The 20,755-nt window shown below is 47.9% G+C and overlaps 1 protein-coding gene across 4 annotated transcripts in view; it reads left to right on the top strand.

The window, feature by feature from the left end:
- Positions 1–3,755, top strand: part of PPCDC (phosphopantothenoylcysteine decarboxylase) — a 46,833-nt gene extending 43,078 nt beyond the window's left edge. For 3 of the 4 annotated variants that reach the window (XM_054042116.1, XM_054042119.1, XM_054042117.1), the window contains one exon: positions 2,047–3,755. In XM_054042116.1, coding sequence (XP_053898091.1) covers positions 2,047–2,132 — 86 coding nt within the window. In that variant the 3' untranslated portion in view covers positions 2,133–3,755. The remainder of the gene's footprint in view (positions 1–2,046) is intronic. The other variant, XM_054042118.1, reaches the window with a different exon arrangement.
- Positions 3,756–20,755: the final 17,000 nt, after the last annotated feature.

Genomic DNA, 20,755 nt, shown 5'->3' with positions numbered 1-20,755 from the left:
GGCATCCTCCCTTGCTGAGCCACCTCTGGCTGGGCTTCGTGGCTGCTGAAGCCCCTGCAGCGCCCAGCACCTGCAGCTGGTTCAGGGAAGGTGGGGATGGATCTGCTGGTTCCCCCCTAGCCCAGCTTCCTGCTGCCAGGCACCAGCAACAGCCCTGCCCTGCCTGCTGCCACCACCTGCTCCAGTGGCCTTGCCCAGTCCCAGTGTGCTGCAGACTCAGATGCTCCTGCTGAGCCCTTTGGACTGCGATGACTCTGCCCTGCAAGCCCCTCAGTGCTGGTGGATGCCTGGCTGGAAATGGAAGGCAGAAATCTGGGGGGGCACATGACCCCGTGTGCCCTCCTCCCACACGTTGCCTCTGGTAAGGAGGCAATCCAAGAGGATGTCTCTTGTCCATATCTGTTGGGTGCTGTTCCACCTGTTCAGGGTTAGACAGCATGGAGATTAACACACAAACCTGCCTATTCCTTATCTACAATGCAATCCACCTGTGGGAGTTCACCTGTTCGGAATTATGGGTCTGAAATAGCCTAGTGTAGAACAAAGGTTCTTTCTGCTTTTTAGGAAAATAGTTCCTTTGTTCTTTCAAAACCATCATTCACCAACAGGTGCTGACAATTATGGGGCCTTCTTAAAACAAGTCTAAGGTAACTAATTTCTAATTAGGAACTAGGTAATTAACTAGCAATTAGGTAATTAGATTTTAAATTAGAAATAAGGCACACTTTTTAACAGTGAAAGTGATTAACCTTTGGAACAAATTACTAAGCAAAGTGATGGATTCTCCACCTTTGAAGTCTTCACATGAAGACTGAATGCCTTTCTGGAAGATATGCTTTTGTCAAACACAAGTTACTGCTTTAAATTCAGGAGTAGCTGGATGAAATTCTATGACCCGTGTTTAACAGGAGGTCAGACTAGATTATCTAATGATCCCTTGAGGCCTGAAAATTTATGAAATGTATGAATCTATGAAAAAAGACTTCAGGAGTGAAAGCAACATCTCCACCGAAAGATTTAGTGCACATCTGGCAAGTAACCAATCCCAAAGGAAGAGTTTTTACATTTTGTTCTTGTTACATTTCCAAGAATTAGTTCAGGATGCAAGCCAAAACAAAGTCAGGACAATTTTCACTTGAAAATAGTCTTAATTTCATTGTGTATTGAAAGCGTACAAAAATACAAAGTGTTCATGGTTTTGACATAGAAAAAAATGGCTATTTTGCATAAATTTCAAACAAAAATAAAGTTTCTGGGTTTCAAAATGAGAAGTGAAATGAAAAAAATTATCTCACATTAATGTGTTTTGGTCATTTCCACTCAATATTTGTAATCAACCAATTGGCATTTAACCAGGACACATAATCTACATAGACCCTGGAGAACCGATGAGGCCCTGTGGCTAGTTTATGGGTATTTTTCACCTGCCCATATGGAACACAGTTGCTTTCTGATATTCAGGCCATTATGGGAATCACAAGGGCCATTCATGAGGATCCATAGTTTGTGGCAGTGTCTGGCCCCTTGGATTTTGGCAGTCGGAGCTGATCTTCACACTAGGGGCTGGTCTACACTGGGGGGGGATCGATCCAAGATAGGCAACTTCAGCTACGCGAATACCGTAGCTGAAGTCGAAGTATCTTGGATCGAATTACCTGGGGTCCACATGGCGCGGGATCGACGGCCGCGGCTCCCCCGTCGACTGCGCTACCGCTGCTCGCTCTGGTGGAGTTCCGGAGTTGACGGTAGGCGCGTTCGGGGATCGATGTATCGCATCTTAACGAGACGCGATATATCGATCCCGGATAAATCGATTGCTACCCGCTGATAGTGAAGACGTACCCTAGGCTTGTTCTATCCTGCCAACATTTCTGGTATAACTTGCTGCAATGCGCTGCTTAGAAAATGCACTGGCACATTGCACTGCTGTGTGTACGGGAAGGAACAAGGCCAAATTTCAGCAGGACTTGTGGTATGTCAATGCTCAGCAGTTGTGCAGCCTCCTTGGGACCTGAGTTTTACTGTGTGTGTGACCTTGCTCTCCAGGTCGAGGTGCCATGGCAGAAGTATGGACCATTGTGGAGAAGGTGAAGGCGATCCTTTCAGAGCGGGACTTGCTGACACAGAGCTGATTCCTTGATGTAAATCACATTTGCCCCCCTTCTTGACAGTTTTTCAGTGTGAGGATGAAAGCAACAGGGAGCTGAGATGGCATGTGCCTCCAAGAACACTGCCATAAGCTGAAAGAATAAGATGTTTGGGTTCCAGTGCCATCAACTGCTCTGACATTAAAACCTCTTACATCATTAGACATCTTCCAAAACTGAAGTCAGGTTTCTGTATATGATTATTTGGGGGCCCTCTGCCGTACCTTAAACACAGTTCACATACAAACATCTGTATAGTGAGGGACTTATATCATACTAGGCCTCTCGATCCTGAGTATTTTATATGGAATAGTTTTTGAAACATTGAAAAGAGGATTTCTAAGTTGCTCTAGGTCCAGCATCAAGAGGAGTCAGAGAAGAGAACGGTGTAAAACAATGGTGGGCAACCTGTGGCCCGCGGGCCGCACACGGCTTGTCAGGGTAATCTGCTGGCGGCTGTGAGACTGTTTGTTTACATCAACAGTCTGCAGGCACAGTCGCCCGCAGTTCCCAGTGGCCACGGTTTGCTGTTCCTGCCCAATAGGAGCTGCAGGAAGCAGTGGCCCTCACCGTTTCTTACAGCTTCCATTGTCCGGGAACGGCGAACTGCGCCAGCCACCGCTTCCCGCAGCTTCCATTGGCTGTGAACGGTGAACTGCAGCCACTGGGAGCTGTGGGGAGCCGTGCCTGCGGATGGTCTATGTAAACAAACTGTCTTGCGGTCCACCAGCGGATTACCCTGACGGGCCGCAGGTTGCCTACCATTGGTGTAAAAACATTTGTTATGGGAATGATCCCAGCCTCTCCCACTAAAAGTCACTGTAGTGAATGTTGTAAGAGCACTGGTTTTGGAAAGCTCCTACAGAAGCTGCTCTAGTCTTCACCTTTTCAGCAGGAGTCCCTATATTATCGATATTTCCCCAAGAAACTATAATGAGAAAAGGCTGCAATTCTACATTTGAAGGCGGTTTGACTCCATCTTTGCATGTTTTTGGTGCCTGATGTGCAGTTTCTAAATCACTTGAATGTTGTTGTTTTTTTAACATCACAGGAGAAAAAAATATATTGAAAGAGAGCACCCAAGGCCTTGTATTGACCTTTTCCCTTTTGTATCCATTGATGTGTGGAGACGCAGACGTCAAACATAAACCAAAATGAACTTTTGGCTCTGCCCGATGGTGTGCTGCAGGTCTTAGAATCAACACGTTTGGCCACTCTGGAAAGCCTAGAGAAGCTGTTCCCAAGAGACTTTAACACTCCTTTTCAAATTGAAAATTAACTGCATGATGTGAGGAAGTTGTGAAATCCTGACCATGGACACCAGCCGTTAGACCTGCGAGGGTCCCACAGTTCATCCTCCTCCTTTGAAATGCGATCCTTCTACCTGAAGGGGACCGGAGTGGACTGGGGAGGGTGCTGCAGTCAGCAGACCACAGGGTTTGTTTACAGATACTAGAGTTTATTTTTAACTAGTCACAATCAAATATAAGGCCTTCTGTACATAACCTACATATTAGGCAACCTTTGAGCTCCTTAGCATGAAAGGTTATCATGGAGTGTTTAGTTTCCTTATCGATGCTACACAAATAAAAAGGCTTCTGAACTTTCCCACTTTGGCTTCTTTACTGATGTAGAGCATGCCCCATGGGGGCCCAGAATTGCTGGGGATAAGGACAGAAGGGAGTCTAATGTCACAGCCTTAAGAGTAGCAGGGATGTTTGGCTGGGTGATACTCTTCCACAGTAGCAGTAAGAATCCTCGTTTTATAGAGGTGGCCCGGTGGTTGTCCTCTGTCTGGCCTCCAGCACTGACCTACCTCTAGCAGTGCTATATTGTGAGGGTGACTGACTTGTGGGGTTTCCCCATATTTGTGGGAAAAGTCTCTTACTATTAGTCTGAGAATAGCTTTGTGATGCTGACGCAGGGCCTGATCCAAAGCCCATTGACATCACTAGAAAAGACTTCCATTGACTTGACTGGATTTTGGATCAGGCCCTCACTGAGTGACTACAGAACCTTTGAAGAGAGAATGTGTTCTGCTGGTGGTTATAATGGAATGGGAATTGGGACTCTTGGGTTCTATTCCTGGTTGTGCGACTGATTTGCTCTGTGGGATTGGAAAAATCACTTACCCTTTCTGTGCTGCAGTTGCCTCATCTGTAAAAAAACAAACAAACAAAAAACAAAAACAAAAAACAAAAACCCAAAACCCACAAAACTATCTTGTGAGGCTAATATACTTGCAAAGCACTTACAGATCATTGAATAAAAGGAATTTTACAATTTCAGAGCCAAAAGAGAGAATCCAGTGGAGATTATGTCAATGAAGTTGTATAGATATATATTAAAGTAGAACTTGATCCATAGCATGAGGAAATATGAGCAGACAGTGAGATGACCACTTAAGGAAGTAAAAGAGAACTGCTTGAAAAATAAAGGATGGAGCTTTTTCTTAAAGGACCCCACTCTGTTTTACCTGTGGTACAATATCAGACATTAGTGTGCCATTGTGTGATTCTTTGCATGATCACTACTTGGAAACCTGAGGGAACACTTCTTAGGCCTGGTCTACACTATGAGTTTAGGTCGAATTTAGCAGCGTTAAATCGAATTAAGCCTGGATACGTCCACATGACGAAGCCATTTTTTTCGACTTAAAGGGCCCTTTAAACCGGTTTCTGTACTCCACCTCCGACGAGGGGATTAGCGCTAAAATCGGCCTTTGCGGGTCGGATTTGGGGTAGTGTGGACGGAATTTGATGTTATTGGCCTTCGGGAGCTATCCCACAGTGCTTCATTGTGACCGCTCTGGACAGCACTCTCAACTCAGATGCACTGACTAGGTAGACAGGAAAAGCCCCGCGAACTTTTGAATTTCATTTCCTGTTTGCCCAGCGTGGAGAGCACAGGTGACCACGCAGAGCTCATCAGCACAGGTAACCATGATGGAGTCCCAGGATCGCAAAAGAGCTCCAGCATGGACAGAACGGGAGGTACGGGATCTGCTCGCCATATGGGGAGACAAATCAGTGCTAGCTGAACTCCGTAGCAGTAAGCGAAATGGCAAAATATTAGAAAAAGTCTCAAAGGCCATGAAGGACAGAGGCCATAACAGGGACGCATAGCAGTGCCGCGTGAAAATTAAGGAGCTAAGGCAAGCCTACCACAAAGCCAGAGAGGCAAACGGAAGGTCCGTGGCAGAGCCACAAACATCCCGCTTCTACGTGGAGCTGCATGCCATGCTAGGGGGTGCAGCCACCACTACCCCAACCGTGTGCTTTGACTCCATCAATGGAGAATCACGCAACAGGGAAGCGGGTTCAGGGTATGAGGAAGATGATGATGAAGACAATGAAGATAGCTCACAGCAAGGAAGCGGAGAAACCGGTTTCCCCAACAGCCAGGATATGTTTATCACCCTGGACCTGGAACCAGTAACCCCCGAACTCACCCAAGGCGTGCTCCCAGACCCTGAGGGCACACAAGGGACCTCTGGTGAGTGTACCTTTGTAAATATTACACATGGTTTAAAAGCAAGCATGTTTAATGATTAATTTGCCCTGGCAATCGCGGCCAGTACAGCTACTGGAAAAGTCTGTTAACGTGTATGGGGATGGAGCGGAAATCCTCCGGGGACACCTCCAGAAAGCTCTCCTTCATGTACTCCAAAAGCCTTTGCAAAAGGTTTCTGGGGAGGGCTGCCGTATCCCATCCGCCATGGTAGGACACTTTACCACGCCAGGCCAGTAGCACGTAGTCTGGAATCATTGCATAACAAAGCATGGTAGCGTATGGTCCTGGTGTTTGCTGGCATGCAGACAACATCCATTCCTTATCTCTCTTTGTTATCCTCAGGAGAGTGATATCCTTCACGGTCACCTGGTTGAAATGGGGTGATTTTATTAAGGGGACATTCAGAGGTGCCCGTTCCTGCTCGGCTGAACAGAAATGTTCCCCACTGTTAGCCACGCAGTGGGGGGGAGGGGTGAAGTGATCATCCCAGAGAATTGGGTGTGTGTGTGTCGGGGGGGGGGGGGGGGGGGTTAGTTGGGTTTGTGCTGCATGTTAACCCGGAAACCGCAGCCCCTCCTTTTACATTGCAAACCCATTTTAAATGGCCAACCCAACGGGTGCTTGGTATGGAAAATGAGGGCGCTACTGTTTGAAACCATTCCCAAATGTTAAGAAGGTTAAAAAAGCCAAAAGACTGTGGCTTACCATGGCTGCCTGCAAGCCGAAATCTGTTGCCTGGCACTGCGTGAGTGATCTCTCACACCAAACCGGCAGGCCTCAATATAAGAGGAAAAATGCAACCTTGTAACAAAAGCACATGTGCTGTGTAATGTGAACAGCAACATTTAAGGTGAAAGAGTGTACCCATTGTTCTCTAAAATGTCTTTTTTTAACCACCTCTCCCTTCTCCTCCACCAGCTGCAAATGTTTCTCCTTCACAGAGGCTAGTGAAGATTAGAAGGAGAAAACGGCGGACTCGGGATGATATGTTCTTGGAGCTCCAGATGTCCTCCCACGCTGACAGAGCACAGCAGAATGCATGGAGGCAGTCAATGTCAGAGTGCAAAAAAGCACAATATGAATGAGAGGAGAGGTGGCGGGCTGAATCGCGGGCTGAAAAGAGCAAGTGGCGGGCTGAAGACGATAGGTGGCGTCAGCTTGCTGACCGAAAGCAAGAGTCGATGCTCCGGCTGCTGGAGCATCAAACTGATATGCTCCAGCATATGGTTGAGCTGCAGGAAAGGCAGCAGGAGCAGAGACTGCTGCTACAGCCCCTGTGTAACCAACAGCCCTCCTCCCCAAGTTCCATAGCCTACTTACCTAGATGCCCAATAACGCGATGGGGGGCCTCTGGCCACCCAGTCACTTCACCCCAGATGACTGCACAAGCATCAGAAGGCTGGCCTTCAATAAGTGTTAAAGTTTTAAACTGCAGTGTGTCCTTTTCCTTCCCTCCTCCCCCACCCCTCCGGGGCTACCTTGGCAGTTATCCCCCTAGTTGTGTGATTGAATTAATAAAGAATGCATGAATGTGAAGTAACAATGACTTTTTATTGCCTCTGCAAGTGGTGCTCGAAGGGAGGAGGGGAGGGTGGTTAGTTTACAGGGAAGTAGAGTGAACCGGGGGGGTGGGGGTGGCGGAGGGTTCATCAAGCAGAAACAAACAGAAGTTTCACACCATAGCCTGGCCAGTCACAAAACTCGTTTTCAAAGCTTCTCTGATACGCACCGCGCCCTGCTTCGTTCTTCTAACCGCCCTGGTGTCTGGCTGCGCGTAATCAGCGGCCAGGCAATTTGCCTCAACCTCCCACCCCGCCATAAATGTCTCCCCCTTACTCTCACAGATATTGTGGAGCGCACAGCAAGGAGCAATAACAATTGGAATATTGGCTTCGCTGAGGTCTATCCGAGTCAATAAATTGCGCCAGCGTGCTTTTAAACGTCCAAATCCACATTCCACCACCATTCGGCACTTGCTCAGCCTATAGTTGAATAGGTCCTGAGTACTGTCCAGGCTGCCTGTGTACGGCTTCATGAGCCATGGCATTAAGGGGTAGGCTGGGTCCCCAAGGATAACGATAGGCATTTCAACATCCCCAACGGTTATTTTCTGGTCCAGGAAGAAAGTCCCTTCCTCCAGCTTTTGAAACAGACCAGAGTTCCTGAAGACGCGAGCATCATGTACCTTTCCCGGCCAAACCACGTTGATTTTAGTGAAACGTCCCTTGTGATCCACCAGGGCTTGCAGCAGCATTGAAAAGTATCCCTTGCTGTTTATGTATTCAGTAGCTTGGTGCTCTGGTGAGAAGATAGGGATATGGGTTCCGTCTGTCGCCCCACCACAGTTTGGGAATCCCATTGCAGCAAAGCCATCCACTATGACCTGCACGTTTCCCAGAGTCACTACCCTTGATATCAGCAGGTCTTTGATTGCGTTGGCTACTTGGATCGCAGCAGCTCCCACAGTAGATTTGCCCACTCCAAATTGATTCCCGTTGCAAGCTTCCACAGGGCTATCGCCACTCGCTTCTCAACTGTGAGGGCTGCTCTCATCCTGGTATTCTGGCGCTTCAGGGCAGGGGAAAGCAACTCACAAAGTTCCTTGAAAGTGCCCTTATGCATGTGAAAGTTTCGCAGCCACTGGGAATCGTCCCACACCTGCAACACGATGCGGTCCCACCAGTCTGTGCTTGTTTCCCGGGCCCAGAATCGGCGTTCCACGCCATGAACCTGCCCCAGTAACACCATGATTTGCACATTGCTGGGGCCTGTACTTTGTGAGAGGTCTATGTCCATGTCAATTTCCTCATCGCTCTCGTCGCCGCGCTGCAATCACCTCCTCGCCTGCTTTTGCTTTGGCATGTTCTGGCTCTGCATATACTCCATGACAATGCGCGTGGTGTTCATAGTGCTCATAATTTCCGCGGTGATCTGAGTGGGCTCCATGATCCTAGTGCTATGGCGTCTGGGCTGAAAAAAGGCGCGAAACTATTGGCTGACGGAGAGAGGGAGGGGTGAGTGATGACATTGCTTACAGGGAATTAAAATCAACAAAGGTGGCTGTGCATCAAGGAGAAACACAAACAACTGTCACACAGAATGGCCTCACCAAAGATTGAACTCAAAACCCTGGGTTTAGCAGGCTGTTGATTTCACGGAGGGAGAGGGAAGCAAATTAATACAGAACAAATCTGGTCCATCTATTTTTTACATCTTAAGCTGGCAGCAGACAGTGCAGCATGATTGATAGCCATCGGCATCTTCTGGGTGCTTGACAGAAAATGCTGTATTACGACTGCTAGTCATCATCGTCAAGACGGTTCAATAGGACTGCCGGCAGGACTGAGTCTCCAGGAGACAAAACGTCTGCCCAGGTGCCTCTGACTGAACTCACTGAGGAGTACAAAGACGACGGATATAATACACCATCCACTGCCAAAAGGCAATTAGCTGCTGCTGTGTAGCAATGCAGTACAACGTCTGCCAGCACCCAGATGACATATGCTGACGGTGAGCTGAGCTGAGCGGGCTCCATGCTTGCCGAAGTATGTTGTCTGCACAGGTAACCCAGGTAAAAAGGCGCCAATCGATTGTCTGCCGTTGCTCTGACGGAGGGGGAGGGGCCTGACGACATGTACCCAGAACCCCCCGCGACACTGTTTTTGCATCATCAGGCATTGAGCTCTCAACCCAGAAGTCCAATGGGCGGCAGAGTCTGCGGGAGCTGTGGGATAGCTACCTACAGTGCAACGCTCCAGAAGTCGACGCTAGCCTCGGTACTGTGGACGCGGTCTGCCGACTTCATGCACTTAGAGCATTTTATGTGGGGACACACACAATCGACTGTATAAAACCGATTTCTATAAAACCGGCTTCTATAAATTCGACCTAATTTCGTAGTGTAGACATACCCTTAGAGTAGCTTCTTATTGGATATGGGTCATGGTGTCAGCATGGGTTAGTTTAAACTTCATTGAAACTAGTGAGTGTAACAGCTACTCTTCATTTGAGATAAATGTAAGAGAGAGTTCAACTCTTTTATGGAACCACATAGCTGAAACAATAGCTACCTCCATCCAAAACACAGGAACATGTGACTACCCTGCACATGGGGGCAGAGGGGTTTTGCTGGGTATTGTTTTGTGAACTTTTGTCTGTGGAAGAGAGGCTGAAAGACCAGAGAAGGCAACAAGGAAGCATCAGACACAACAACAGAAGCACCGGCAGCGTAGATCTGAGGAAAAACCTAAGAGTGCTTTTGGGCTGAGTTGTGGCTAGAAAGGGGCTTGAAGCTTTGATCAAAGAAACTGTGTCCTGCTGTTTGATTCTTGCTGTGCTCAAACAAACAGGACTTCGTACATACTTTGTAAATAAACAGAGTTGCATCAAAGACACCTGCTCTATCATCAGTTTTTCCCCGCTAAGTGAAACAGCCTGCAGGACCCTGAATTTTGGCTAACCACTTGGGTGTAAAAGGGGTAACAGTATGTTAGGCATCAAATGAGGGATATCTCATAAAGGTGATCTTTGAAACAGAGAAGAAGGAAAACTGGACTTTTGCCCTTTTTTTTTTGCTGCTTTCAGATGTATAGCGGACCTGAAATGTTGGGGGGGAGGGGGTTTGTTTTGTTTTTTTGACATCATAAATTCTGGCCTTATCTACCCTATATTTCTTGAAAATCACAGACGGCATGCAAGTGGAACCCAATTAACTGACTGTGTTGTTTGTTCACATTTTGTTTAGAATTCTTTTTTGGGGGGGAAGGGTGAGGGGGGAGAAGCACGTGTTTAACTCAAATGCCTGAATAAGTAATTGGAACTAAAGCGCTTTTTGTTAAAGACTCAGTGCCCATACCCCCTGCTTTTAAGGGCTGAGAAAACTCAGGATCCATATCTAGGGCCTTTATCTATAGTAGGATTTGGAAGGCTAGCTAACATATCTGAACAGACTAGTGCAAACGAGGCAGTGTGCCTTTAACACGTTAGTTATACTGGCTGAGTTAAAGCCTAGAAACTCATCCAGTTTAATTCATGTTAAAGGGTGTGTCTTCACCGCAGGGTTAACTCAAGTTATCTACACTCGAGTTACTTCTCTAGAGTTAGCCTAGTTTGAGTGAGGCTATGGGCTTGTCTACAATTGAAATGCTACAGCAGAACAGCTGCAGTGTTTCAGTATGGACACAACTCCACTGATGGGAAGGGTTCTCCTGTTGGCTTAGGTAGTCCACTCCTCTGAGAGGCTGAAGCTAGCTAGGTCTACATAGGGACTTAGGTCAGCTTAACTACATTGCTCAGGGATGTGGAATTTTCACACCCCTGAGCGATGTAGCTTGGTCGACCTCACTTTTTAGTGTTGACCTGGCCTAAGAGTGACCTGGCCACACAGTGAAATAACACTTGAGTTGCTGCATCCACACTGGTGCTACAGTCACTTGTATGGGGTATTAAGCTTTCTGGGTGCACATTCCATGGTTCTTAGTGCTGCACTAATCTGCTTCTGCTGCTCTGTGAGTTCTTTCCTAGTATGTGTGGGAGAACTTTTCTGTTCTTTCTGGGCACATGGAAGAAATTGTGGGAATGCTTTGGAGGCAATCAAATGGAGCTAGCTTGTGTCCACACTACCGAGTGGTGATGTTAGGAGCCTACAAATTGTGCCATCTCAGGCTCTAGCCTTCCTCAGGTCAGCCCACTCCAGATAAAAGCACCATCACGAGGGAATGAAGGGTTTTCATGTGTGGACTGGACACAAGCTAGGGACAACACTGAAGTTATAACTTGAGGTAAATTTCCAGTGAAAACAAGCCCACAGGTGCAGTACTTTGTCTACATGAGGCTGTTAGCACATTTTAGCAAATGCCTTCTAAAGCCTACTCTAGCAAGGCCTAAAATCTCCAAAGACACCTCCAGCAAACTTCAGGGAATACACAATGTGATATTTCTGATATTACTAAAGTGAAAAAACAAGCAAGTCAAAAATAAATCTCCCCTATTCACACTCTTTTATTACAATATGAACAATTAAAAAACAAAACACAAACCCAATTCTTTGTCCTTTGCAGATCATTTATATATATATATATATATATATATATATATATATATATATATATATATATATATATATATATATATATATATATATATATATATATAATATAGGATTGATCTGTCTGCCCATCCGTCACCATGGTATCTGGTAGAGTTACCAGGCATGAATATGATCCTAAATATTTTTCCTCTGCTGTCTTTTATAGGTATTTATAGGGTGTCTGTCATCACAGTAAATGCAGTGAAATATCGTTAAGAGCCCTGATTCCAGACGTTTGTGTGCACGGGCTCCGGGGTTGATTTGAGGTGGGTGGTGGGGTTCACACTTTTGCAGCTGTTAGGCTGGTGACGCCTTTCTGCAAGCCAGGGAAGTGGTGTGGCTTACATCTTCAAAAGCTCTTTGCAACAGGAAGTGAGGTGCTTTTCTTTTTGAAGAGAGCTGATTTTGCAGAGTTCAGCAGCAGGAACTTCAGCAAGAAGCAGAGAGATCTCAACATCACAGGGGATGCGCAAAGGCTTTCCCTGCAGCTCTGAGTGGGCTGTGACTTTAGGAAGAAGCACTGATGGTGACAGATTATGGGTGGTGATTACGAATAACACCTGTCCATAGACCTATAGTCTTTAGCTGTAACATATCTGACAAAGGCAAAGCTGAATGTAATTAACCAGCAATGTACTTGTATTTATTATCTGTACTGCACTGAATTTTGAGAAATGGGAACATCCAACCCTTATGGCCAGATGTAACATCCCAAAGGACTGTGTTATATTACAATGCGGCCACACATGGAAGTAACAGATTCCTTTTGCTTACTGCTGCTTCTCGCCCATTGTTTATTTTACAATGACCCATCATTGTGGTAGAGCGGCAAAAAACAAAAGACATATCATATAGAATGGTTTAGATAGAGGATTCCAAGAACAGTGTCCCAATATAGCCCTATAATGACATAGGATCATTGAAATCAAAGGGGGGTAATGCTGGCACTGACATCTTAAATGATATTTTATAAAGGGGATTGTAATAAGGCAGTCTGCTCCCGTAAGGGCCAGGAGGCCTTGGGCCAGCCAGCCATTTTCAGCTAGCCCTCCCCCACTACATCTGGAATGCATGTTGGATTTAAAAGGAGGAAAGACAAGCAGTTGGAGGCTGGCTGTAGATGAGAGCAGTTAAGCTGAATTGGGGAGAGCAACAGGAGTGCAGCTAGCTCCTTTGGTGGGCCCTGAGCCAAGGGCGAGGCTCCAGGCAGGCAGTCTTATGGACTGCTGTTGATGAAGAGTGATGGAGAGTTGTAGAGGAGCCTGAGAAGGGTGAGATGCTCAAGCCCAGAGAGTGGCAGAAGATGCTTCAATGATATTTGATTTTGTTTGTAGTTTTAATTCTTCTGAGGGGCTCCCGGGACGGGAGAAACCTTCGGGTCTGCTACCCTGAAAAGAAGACTGTGACTCCATTGAGTTTCTGCATAATTTTTAAAGACTTTGCTGCTGGCCCAGATGAACCCAAAGCAAGGGCCTTTGAAAAGGCCAGCTGAGAGAAGCCAGCTTAGGGTCTGACCAGTTACTTAAATACACTAGAAGGGTTTAATTTTTTTTAGTGACTTGGCCAGAGGGAATGGGAGTGACCAACCCATGCGGGAAAAGCCAAGGAAACCACTCCAGAAGAGGGAACTGAGGGAAGGAGTGCTTCCATTGCCACAGTTGACCAAGAAGGGGTGCAATGGGGCGACATGGCTGTGACAAAGATGAAGAGTTATTTAAAGAAGCAGTAGAACAGTACGGGGAAGATCACAGAGTGATAGCGAGTTTATAGTGATGGAATTGTGTAAAGATGACCAAATGTAAGAGGTGATTCTCCTGTATTGACAGACCCACAGGAAGTACTACAACAACATAGGATACGATTTCTTTGAAGATGCTTTGCTGAAGGACATAGCAAAAAATAATTCAGGGTTGTTGGTGGTGTTCACAGAGCAGCTGCAGATGGTGGAGCACTGCTTCTGGGCCCGTGAAATGAACATTGACTGGTGGGATTGCATCATAATGCAGGTTTGGATGATGAGCAGTGGCGGCAAAACTTCTGGATGCTAAAGCCCACATTCCTGGATTTGTGGGCCAAGCTCCCTCCAGCGCATGGACACAAGGATGAGAACTGCATTGACAGTGAAGAAGTGAGTGGCAATTTCACTCTGGAAGCTCACAATGTCGAATTGCTACTGGTCAGTGGGAAATCATTTGGGAGTTGGAAAATCCACAGTGGGGGCCATTGTCATGCAAGTGTGTAGGGCCATTAGCTGTCTTCTGCTACACAGGACTGTGACTCTTGGCAATGCGCAAGAAATAGCGGATGAGTTTGCAGTAATGGGGTTCCCGAACTGCAGGGGAGGGAGGGAATCCCTTTTTTGGCATCAACCCTCCTTGCCCCAGAGCACTCAACGGAAAAGGTTACTTTTCTATGGTTATGCAAGCATTTGTGGATCACTGTAACGCTTCACCAATATCAATGTGGGTGGTCAGGGAAGGTGCATGACACTCAGATCTTTAAGAACACAGGACTGTTCAGAAAGCTGCAAGCCGGGACATTCTTTCCCATTGGCAATATTGAAATGTGTCTGCCAATAGTGATTCTGGGGGACCCAGCCTACCCCTTGCTCTCCTGGCTCCATACACTGGCCACCTGTACAGCACCAAGTTAAAATTCAGCTATCAGCTTAGCAGGTGCAGAATGACTGCTGAATGTGCTTTTGGTAGGCTGAAGGGACACTGGCATTGTTTACTCGCTCTCAGTGAGAAAAATGTCCCAATGGCTATAGCTGCCTGTTGTCTCCTGTATAATATCTGTGAGGCAAAGGAGGAAAAGCTGCCTCCAAAGTGAAGGTTAGAGATGGAGTGGCTCTCTGCTGACTTAGAACACTCGGACGCAAGGGCTATTACAGGACCCCAACGTGGAGCTATGTGGTTGAGGGAGACTCTGAAAGAGCACTTTAACAGTCAGCCTCAGTAGTGTTTGCTGCTGGAGTTTGGGTTTTCTTCTAAGGATTGGGTAGTGCTTGCTGTACATTTATAAATATGACTGGGTGTTGTCCAGAAGCAATGAATTCTGTGATGGTTGGTGTACGTTTACAAGTACTGTTTTCTTTAAACACCGTTCTGCGATATTTGTTGGAACTAATAAAGGTAATTTGATTCTCCAAAAATAGAACTTTAATTGGTAGGAAAAAATACTGCAGCAAATGTGCAAAAAAATCCACAGGCAATGTTATATGAATTTTTAACATAACTTAATGAGGTGCAAATTTAAAATTAGAAAGGAAGGAAACATTTATGTCCATTTGAATGCACAAATGTAGTCTGTTGTGGGTATACATACACCAACTGCGGTTGTCACAGGTCAGTGTTATATGAAGCTGTGGTTTTCCTTGCTGTCTTCCAGTGTGGAATGGTATGGGTACAGGTTGCCCCATTATGCCACATAGTATGTTTAGAGGGTTTAGGCATTCTCCAAGAACTGCAAAGAGTGGAGAGTCCTGGATTTTTGGACCTGTAAATCAACCAGGATCTGAAGCATTTGGGTTTGCTGCTTGAGAAGACCCATTGTGTCCTGGTGCATTTCCCTCTTCTTTTCCCGATGGAACGCCTGGGCTTTTTTCCTATCTTCTGTGTCTTTCTACATGCTGTCGGTCATATGGGCCCTCCAAATCTGTTGGTCACGGTCTGATGCTTGGCTTGTAGGACCTTGCGGTACATGTCCTCAGTCATCCTCTTCTCTCGCCTCATCAGGATAGTCTTTCTGCGGGTGTGGAAGAGGCACCCTGAAGGTCACTACATCTGAAGCTCCTGATAAAAACAGACAGATACTATGATTTACAGTCACAATGGAAAGGGAAAGAAAAGTTTCAAAACTCCCTCTCTTTATTCCCATCAACAATGTTAATACGACTTGCTTATTGACACCAGCTTTGGAGCACCTCAGCACAGCACCACTCTTGACCCCAGCCATGGTGAGTGATTTTCTGTTGCATGAAGTTATAAAATTTTCATCCCTATTCCATGGGTCTAAGCATAAACCAATGGCACTGACTATTGGCACTAGTTTCAACAGGAGGTGGTGATTTTAGCTGATAGCTCACTACGAAGGATAACAAAGGTACAGAGAACACAGCTGCTGGCATCCTGAAACTACACGGGCCCATATGCCACTAGCCTGTTTACTGCAATGTCACCAATCTTAGGGCTGGTCCACACTAACCCCCCACTTCGAACTAAGATATGTCGAAGTATCTTAGTTTGAACTTACCGCAGGTCCACACACGGCAGGCAGGCTCCCCTGTTGACTCTGCGTACTCCTCTCGCGGAGCAGGAGTACCGGCGTCAATGGTGAGCACTTCCGGGATTGATCCCAGAAGATCGATTGCTTACCACCGGACCCGGAGGTAAGTATAGACGTACCCTAACTCATCGCGAAGTGGTGTGGGAAAGTGTCTTACCGGAGAGGAAGAAATAAGTCAGCCATCCCTAGAAACTTTTGGGAGAGGATTGCACAGTATCTCCTTTCATGGCGATCTTTCAGGAGGATAAACGGTATATTTTTATGCATATAAAAAGTGCTCCAGATGGACCCCACCCTGCCTAACCCAACAGGGGAAAGGAAAGCAGGTGCCAACTCTACCTCTCTTGGTTGTACCTCCACCTCTTCTTGTACAACTAAAACAATGAAAAGTTGATACCTTTGTCTTGTTAACTTGGGGATGGGCCAGGCGCCATCTTTAAATTAAAACACTCTAAGGAAAAATGTATGCGCACTCTCGAGTTTTCTTCTCCTTCATCAGGCTGATCTGTGCTCGCCTAGCGGGACTGGCTACACTGTGGCAGAGACTCAAACAGATCCTGGCACATGGCATGATTAGAGTTCCCTGCAGTGTTTCCCGCACCCCCATCACTGTTCACAACAGGGGTCTCTATCTCAGGCTCCTCTGAAGTATCCCTAGTGGTCAGTGGGGTGTTCTTGGAGTCTCTGCCAAGTATGGCATACAGTTCCTTGTAGAAGCAGCAGGTCTGTGGCTCAGCACCAGATCTATTGTTGCACACCCCGCCTTGTGGTATCCCTGGTGAAGTTCCTGGACTTTCACACGACACTGCTGTTCATACCTGTCATACCTCTTTGGCTGTATTTCCATGCAGTCTGCCGGTAGGTGTCCATATTTCCACAGCTGGGCTGTAGTTGTGCTTGTACAGCCTCTTCTCCCTGCAGGTCTAGGAGCTCCAATAGTTCCTGTTAACTCCAGGCAGGAGTGTGTCTAGTGGAGCTGGCATGGTTGCCATACCACAAGAGTGAGCTGCTAGGTGTGCCTGCCAAGGAGGGCAATCAGGAAAAGGCATTTCAAAATGTGGGGAGAGGGTTGCTTCTGGCCTCTGTTTCCTGGGCAGTGGAGTTTAGAATTGTGATCAGAGCGGTCACTGTCGTAGAGAATGGGGCATTGTGGGACAGCTGCTGGAGGATTGTGAGGGTCATGCATTGTCTATGCTTGCACTGTCAGGTTGCAAGTTGACCTCAGTCGGTCAACCATGGCTCTATGCCATTTGGGGAAGTGGTTGCATTGCCATAATGGGGCAGTTAAATCAGCCTGAAACAAATTTGTGCATAGACACATGCACAAATAGATGGATGCAAAGTGATTTACATGGAACTAACTTTGTAGTGTAGACCAGGCCCTAGAGTAAAAAGCGCCTCTAAAAACATTTTAAAGTTCTCCAATCCCTTTTTCTCACTTGCTCTGCAGAGCAGGGCTATTCTCTCACCCTGCCTTGGGGCATGTCTACACTTGCCATTTAAAGCGGAAAAAGTCCCTTTTTTTCACAAAAACCATGGGAGTGTCTACATTTGCCAATGACTTTTTGCAGCGAAACTCAGACATTTCACTGCAAAAAGAAAACCACATCCACGAGAGGCATACAGCTCTTACCAGTGATGCTTTTGTGGTGATGTGCAAGTGAAGACACGTTCTTCCTGTTTACACAGCTTTTAGGATATCCCACGGTGACCACTCTGTGACCACTCTAGCCAGCAGCTCTGCTGCTTTGATGCGAGGTAAACAGACATCCACCCCTCCCCCTGTAAAGCCCTGGGAACTTTAAAACTCCCCTTCCTGTTTTCTTGGCAAGTGCTCACTTATCTGGCCAGGTGGCAGTGCCTGCTCCCCGGAGCAAACGATCCCCTGCCTGGAGCAATGCTGAGCTACTGGAGCTGATCAGTGTTTGGGGAGAGGAGGCTGTGCAGGGACCCAGAATGACCCACAATCAACACCCCCTTCCCACAAGACCCATCGTCAAACTGGAGAGAGCTGCACTGTGGGATAGCTGCCCTAGAGCGCTGCTCTCATCCGCGATGGAAGTACTGCTAATGTAAACACTCTCCAATGCTTGAGGAATTAAGTGAGTACACAAACTAGCACTTTACTTTCACCAGTTCCCTATCACCAGTTAAACTTACAGCGCAAAAACTCTGCAGGTGTAGACATACCCTTGGTCGGAAGGATTCTCTCTGTCCCTTCATCCTTAGAAGATGAACACATGACCCTTCAGACTGTTTTTACCAATGTTGTGTAAAACACCTAACACACAAATGGGGCCCTGTTCTGCATGGAGCCCTTTGCCACAATATAAATAGTAATACTGTTGTGCTGAAAGGTGTTAATGGCTGCCATCAGGTTTGAAACACAATCACAGACCTTGTTAAAACCTATGTGTGTACCAAACACTGATAGGGCATGGCTACACTTGCAGATGCTTTGAGTTAAACCAGCCTTCGGAGAGCTCAGTCTGTCCACACTGACAGCTGCAAGCTCAGTGGCATGGCCACATTTGCGGCATTGGGAGTATTGCATTTTGGGCAGCTATCCCACAGGGCACCTCTTCCCATTCTGGAGCTGTGGCTTGTGGGAAGGGGGTGGGGAGTGCGGGGCATTCTGAGTCCTGTCCCAACGCCCTGTGATGCATCGGTTCGCATCCCAGCAATCCCTCCACTTCCGTCCACATTTGGCGCTATCTTTCAATGTTTTTTGTGCTGCTTGCTCTATCTTCCCTTTCAGTCTGCAAGAATGGAGCCCAAACTGCTGAGCAATATGCTGACGAGTCTCACCAGCAGTCGAGTTACTCCTTAAGATCCAAACCTACAGTGAGGACTCCGACGATATCGACTCGAGTAATGCATACGACACTAGCTTGCTTGTGTCATTCATGGACATGCTCACCATGTCGGCGCTTTTGGGCTTGGGAAACAAGCTCTGAGTGGTGGGATCACATCGTCATGCAAGTCTGGGATGATGAGCAGTGGCTGCTGAATTTTTGGATGAGAAAAGACACTTTCATGGGACTGTGTAAGGAGCTTGCCCCCACCCTGCAGCTCAAGGACACGAGATTGAGAGCTGCCCTGATGGTGGAGAAGCGGATGTGTAGCGGGGCGGCCTGGCTCCCAGGCGCCCCTGGAAGGGACGAGCCAGAACAGCCGCCAGAGTGGGCGGAGCCACCGCCTGTCTCCGCCCCCCGGAAATCAAGGGGCGGGACAGGAAGTATAAAGGCCAAGCCACAGCGCTCAGTAGCTGGCCGGCAGCGGGAGAGGACAGACGCTGGTGCCCAAGCTCCTGCGGGCCTGAGCCGGCCGAGAGCCCGGTATCCAGAGGAGGACCAGCCGAGAGCCCGGTATCCAGAGGAGGACTGGCCGAGCCGGCCGAGAGCCGGTATCCAGAGGAGGACTGGCCGAGCCGGCCGAGAGCCCGGTATCCAGAGGAGGACTGGCCGAGCCGGCCGAGAGCCCGGTATCCAGAGGAGCGGTCTGAGCTTCCCCCCGCCGAAGGCCCAGAGGGAGCGACAAACCTACCTGGTGCTCGGGGCCCGGAGGAGCCCATGATCTGGGACACAGTAGACGAGACTCAGGATGGACAGGTACCCATGGAGGAGGAGATGGGAAGTGGCCCGGGGATAGCAGACCCCGAACCCATGTCAGTGTGTTGCGGTCAGGATCCCCGCTGACTGCGCAGCAGACGGACTGCTGCGGATAGGGCCCTGGGCTGGAACACAGTGGAGTGGGTGGGCCTGTGTTCCCCCCTGCCACCCCGTGCCGGGTGGCAGTCTCTCCTCCTCCTCCTTGTCTACAGGGCCTGGGCCTCTGACAGACTATTTGTTTGCTGCCCCGCCCTGACCTAGGGCCTGGGCTATCACAAACTGACCCAGCCCCTGCTACAAGGCCTGGGCCGTTGATTGACTATTGGTTTGCTGCCCCGCCCTCATCTAGGGCCGGGGCTGTTACTTGTGTGCTCACTCCCTGCACAAGGGCCTGAGCCCTGAACTGGTAATTGGGTGCTCACTCCCTGCACAAGGGCCTGAGCCCTGAACTGTTAATTGTGTGCTCAATCCCTGCCTAAGGGCCTGAGCCCTAAACTGTTATTAGCTTTGTAGTGGGGCGGCCTGGCTCCCAGGCGCCCCAGGAAGGGACGAGCCCCACCCCGGAACTACTACAGGATGGCTATTGCAATCTGGAAGCTGGCAACTCCAGACAGCTACCAATCGGTCGCTAACCAGTTTGGAGTGGGAAAGTCGACTGTTGGAATCGTGTTGATGCAAGTTTGCAGGGCCATTAATCGCATCCTGCTCAGAAGAACCATGACTCTGGGTTACGTGCATGACATTGTGGCTGGCTTTGCACAAATGGGTTTCCCTAACAGTGGAGGAACAATAGATGGGACGCATATTCCAATTCTGGGACCAGCCCACCTAGCCTCCGAGAACATTAATGGGAAGAGGTATTTCTCAATGGTTCTCCAGGCGCTTATGGATCACCGTGGGCATTTCATTGACATTAATGCAGGTTGGCCCGGAAAGGTGCATGACTCATGCATCTATCAGAACACTGGCCTGTTCAGGAAGCTGCAAGCCGGGACATTTTTCCCAGACCAGAAGATCACCGTAGGTGAAGTCGAGATGCCCCTTGTGATTCTTGGAGACCCTACTTACCCTTTAATGCCATGGCTCATGGAAACCCTGCACAGGGAGCC

Source organism: Malaclemys terrapin, chromosome 10 (assembly GCF_027887155.1).
Source record: "Malaclemys terrapin pileata isolate rMalTer1 chromosome 10, rMalTer1.hap1, whole genome shotgun sequence".
Taxonomy (NCBI): domain Eukaryota; kingdom Metazoa; phylum Chordata; order Testudines; family Emydidae; genus Malaclemys; species Malaclemys terrapin.
This window is presented reverse-complemented; position numbering and strand designations above follow the sequence as displayed.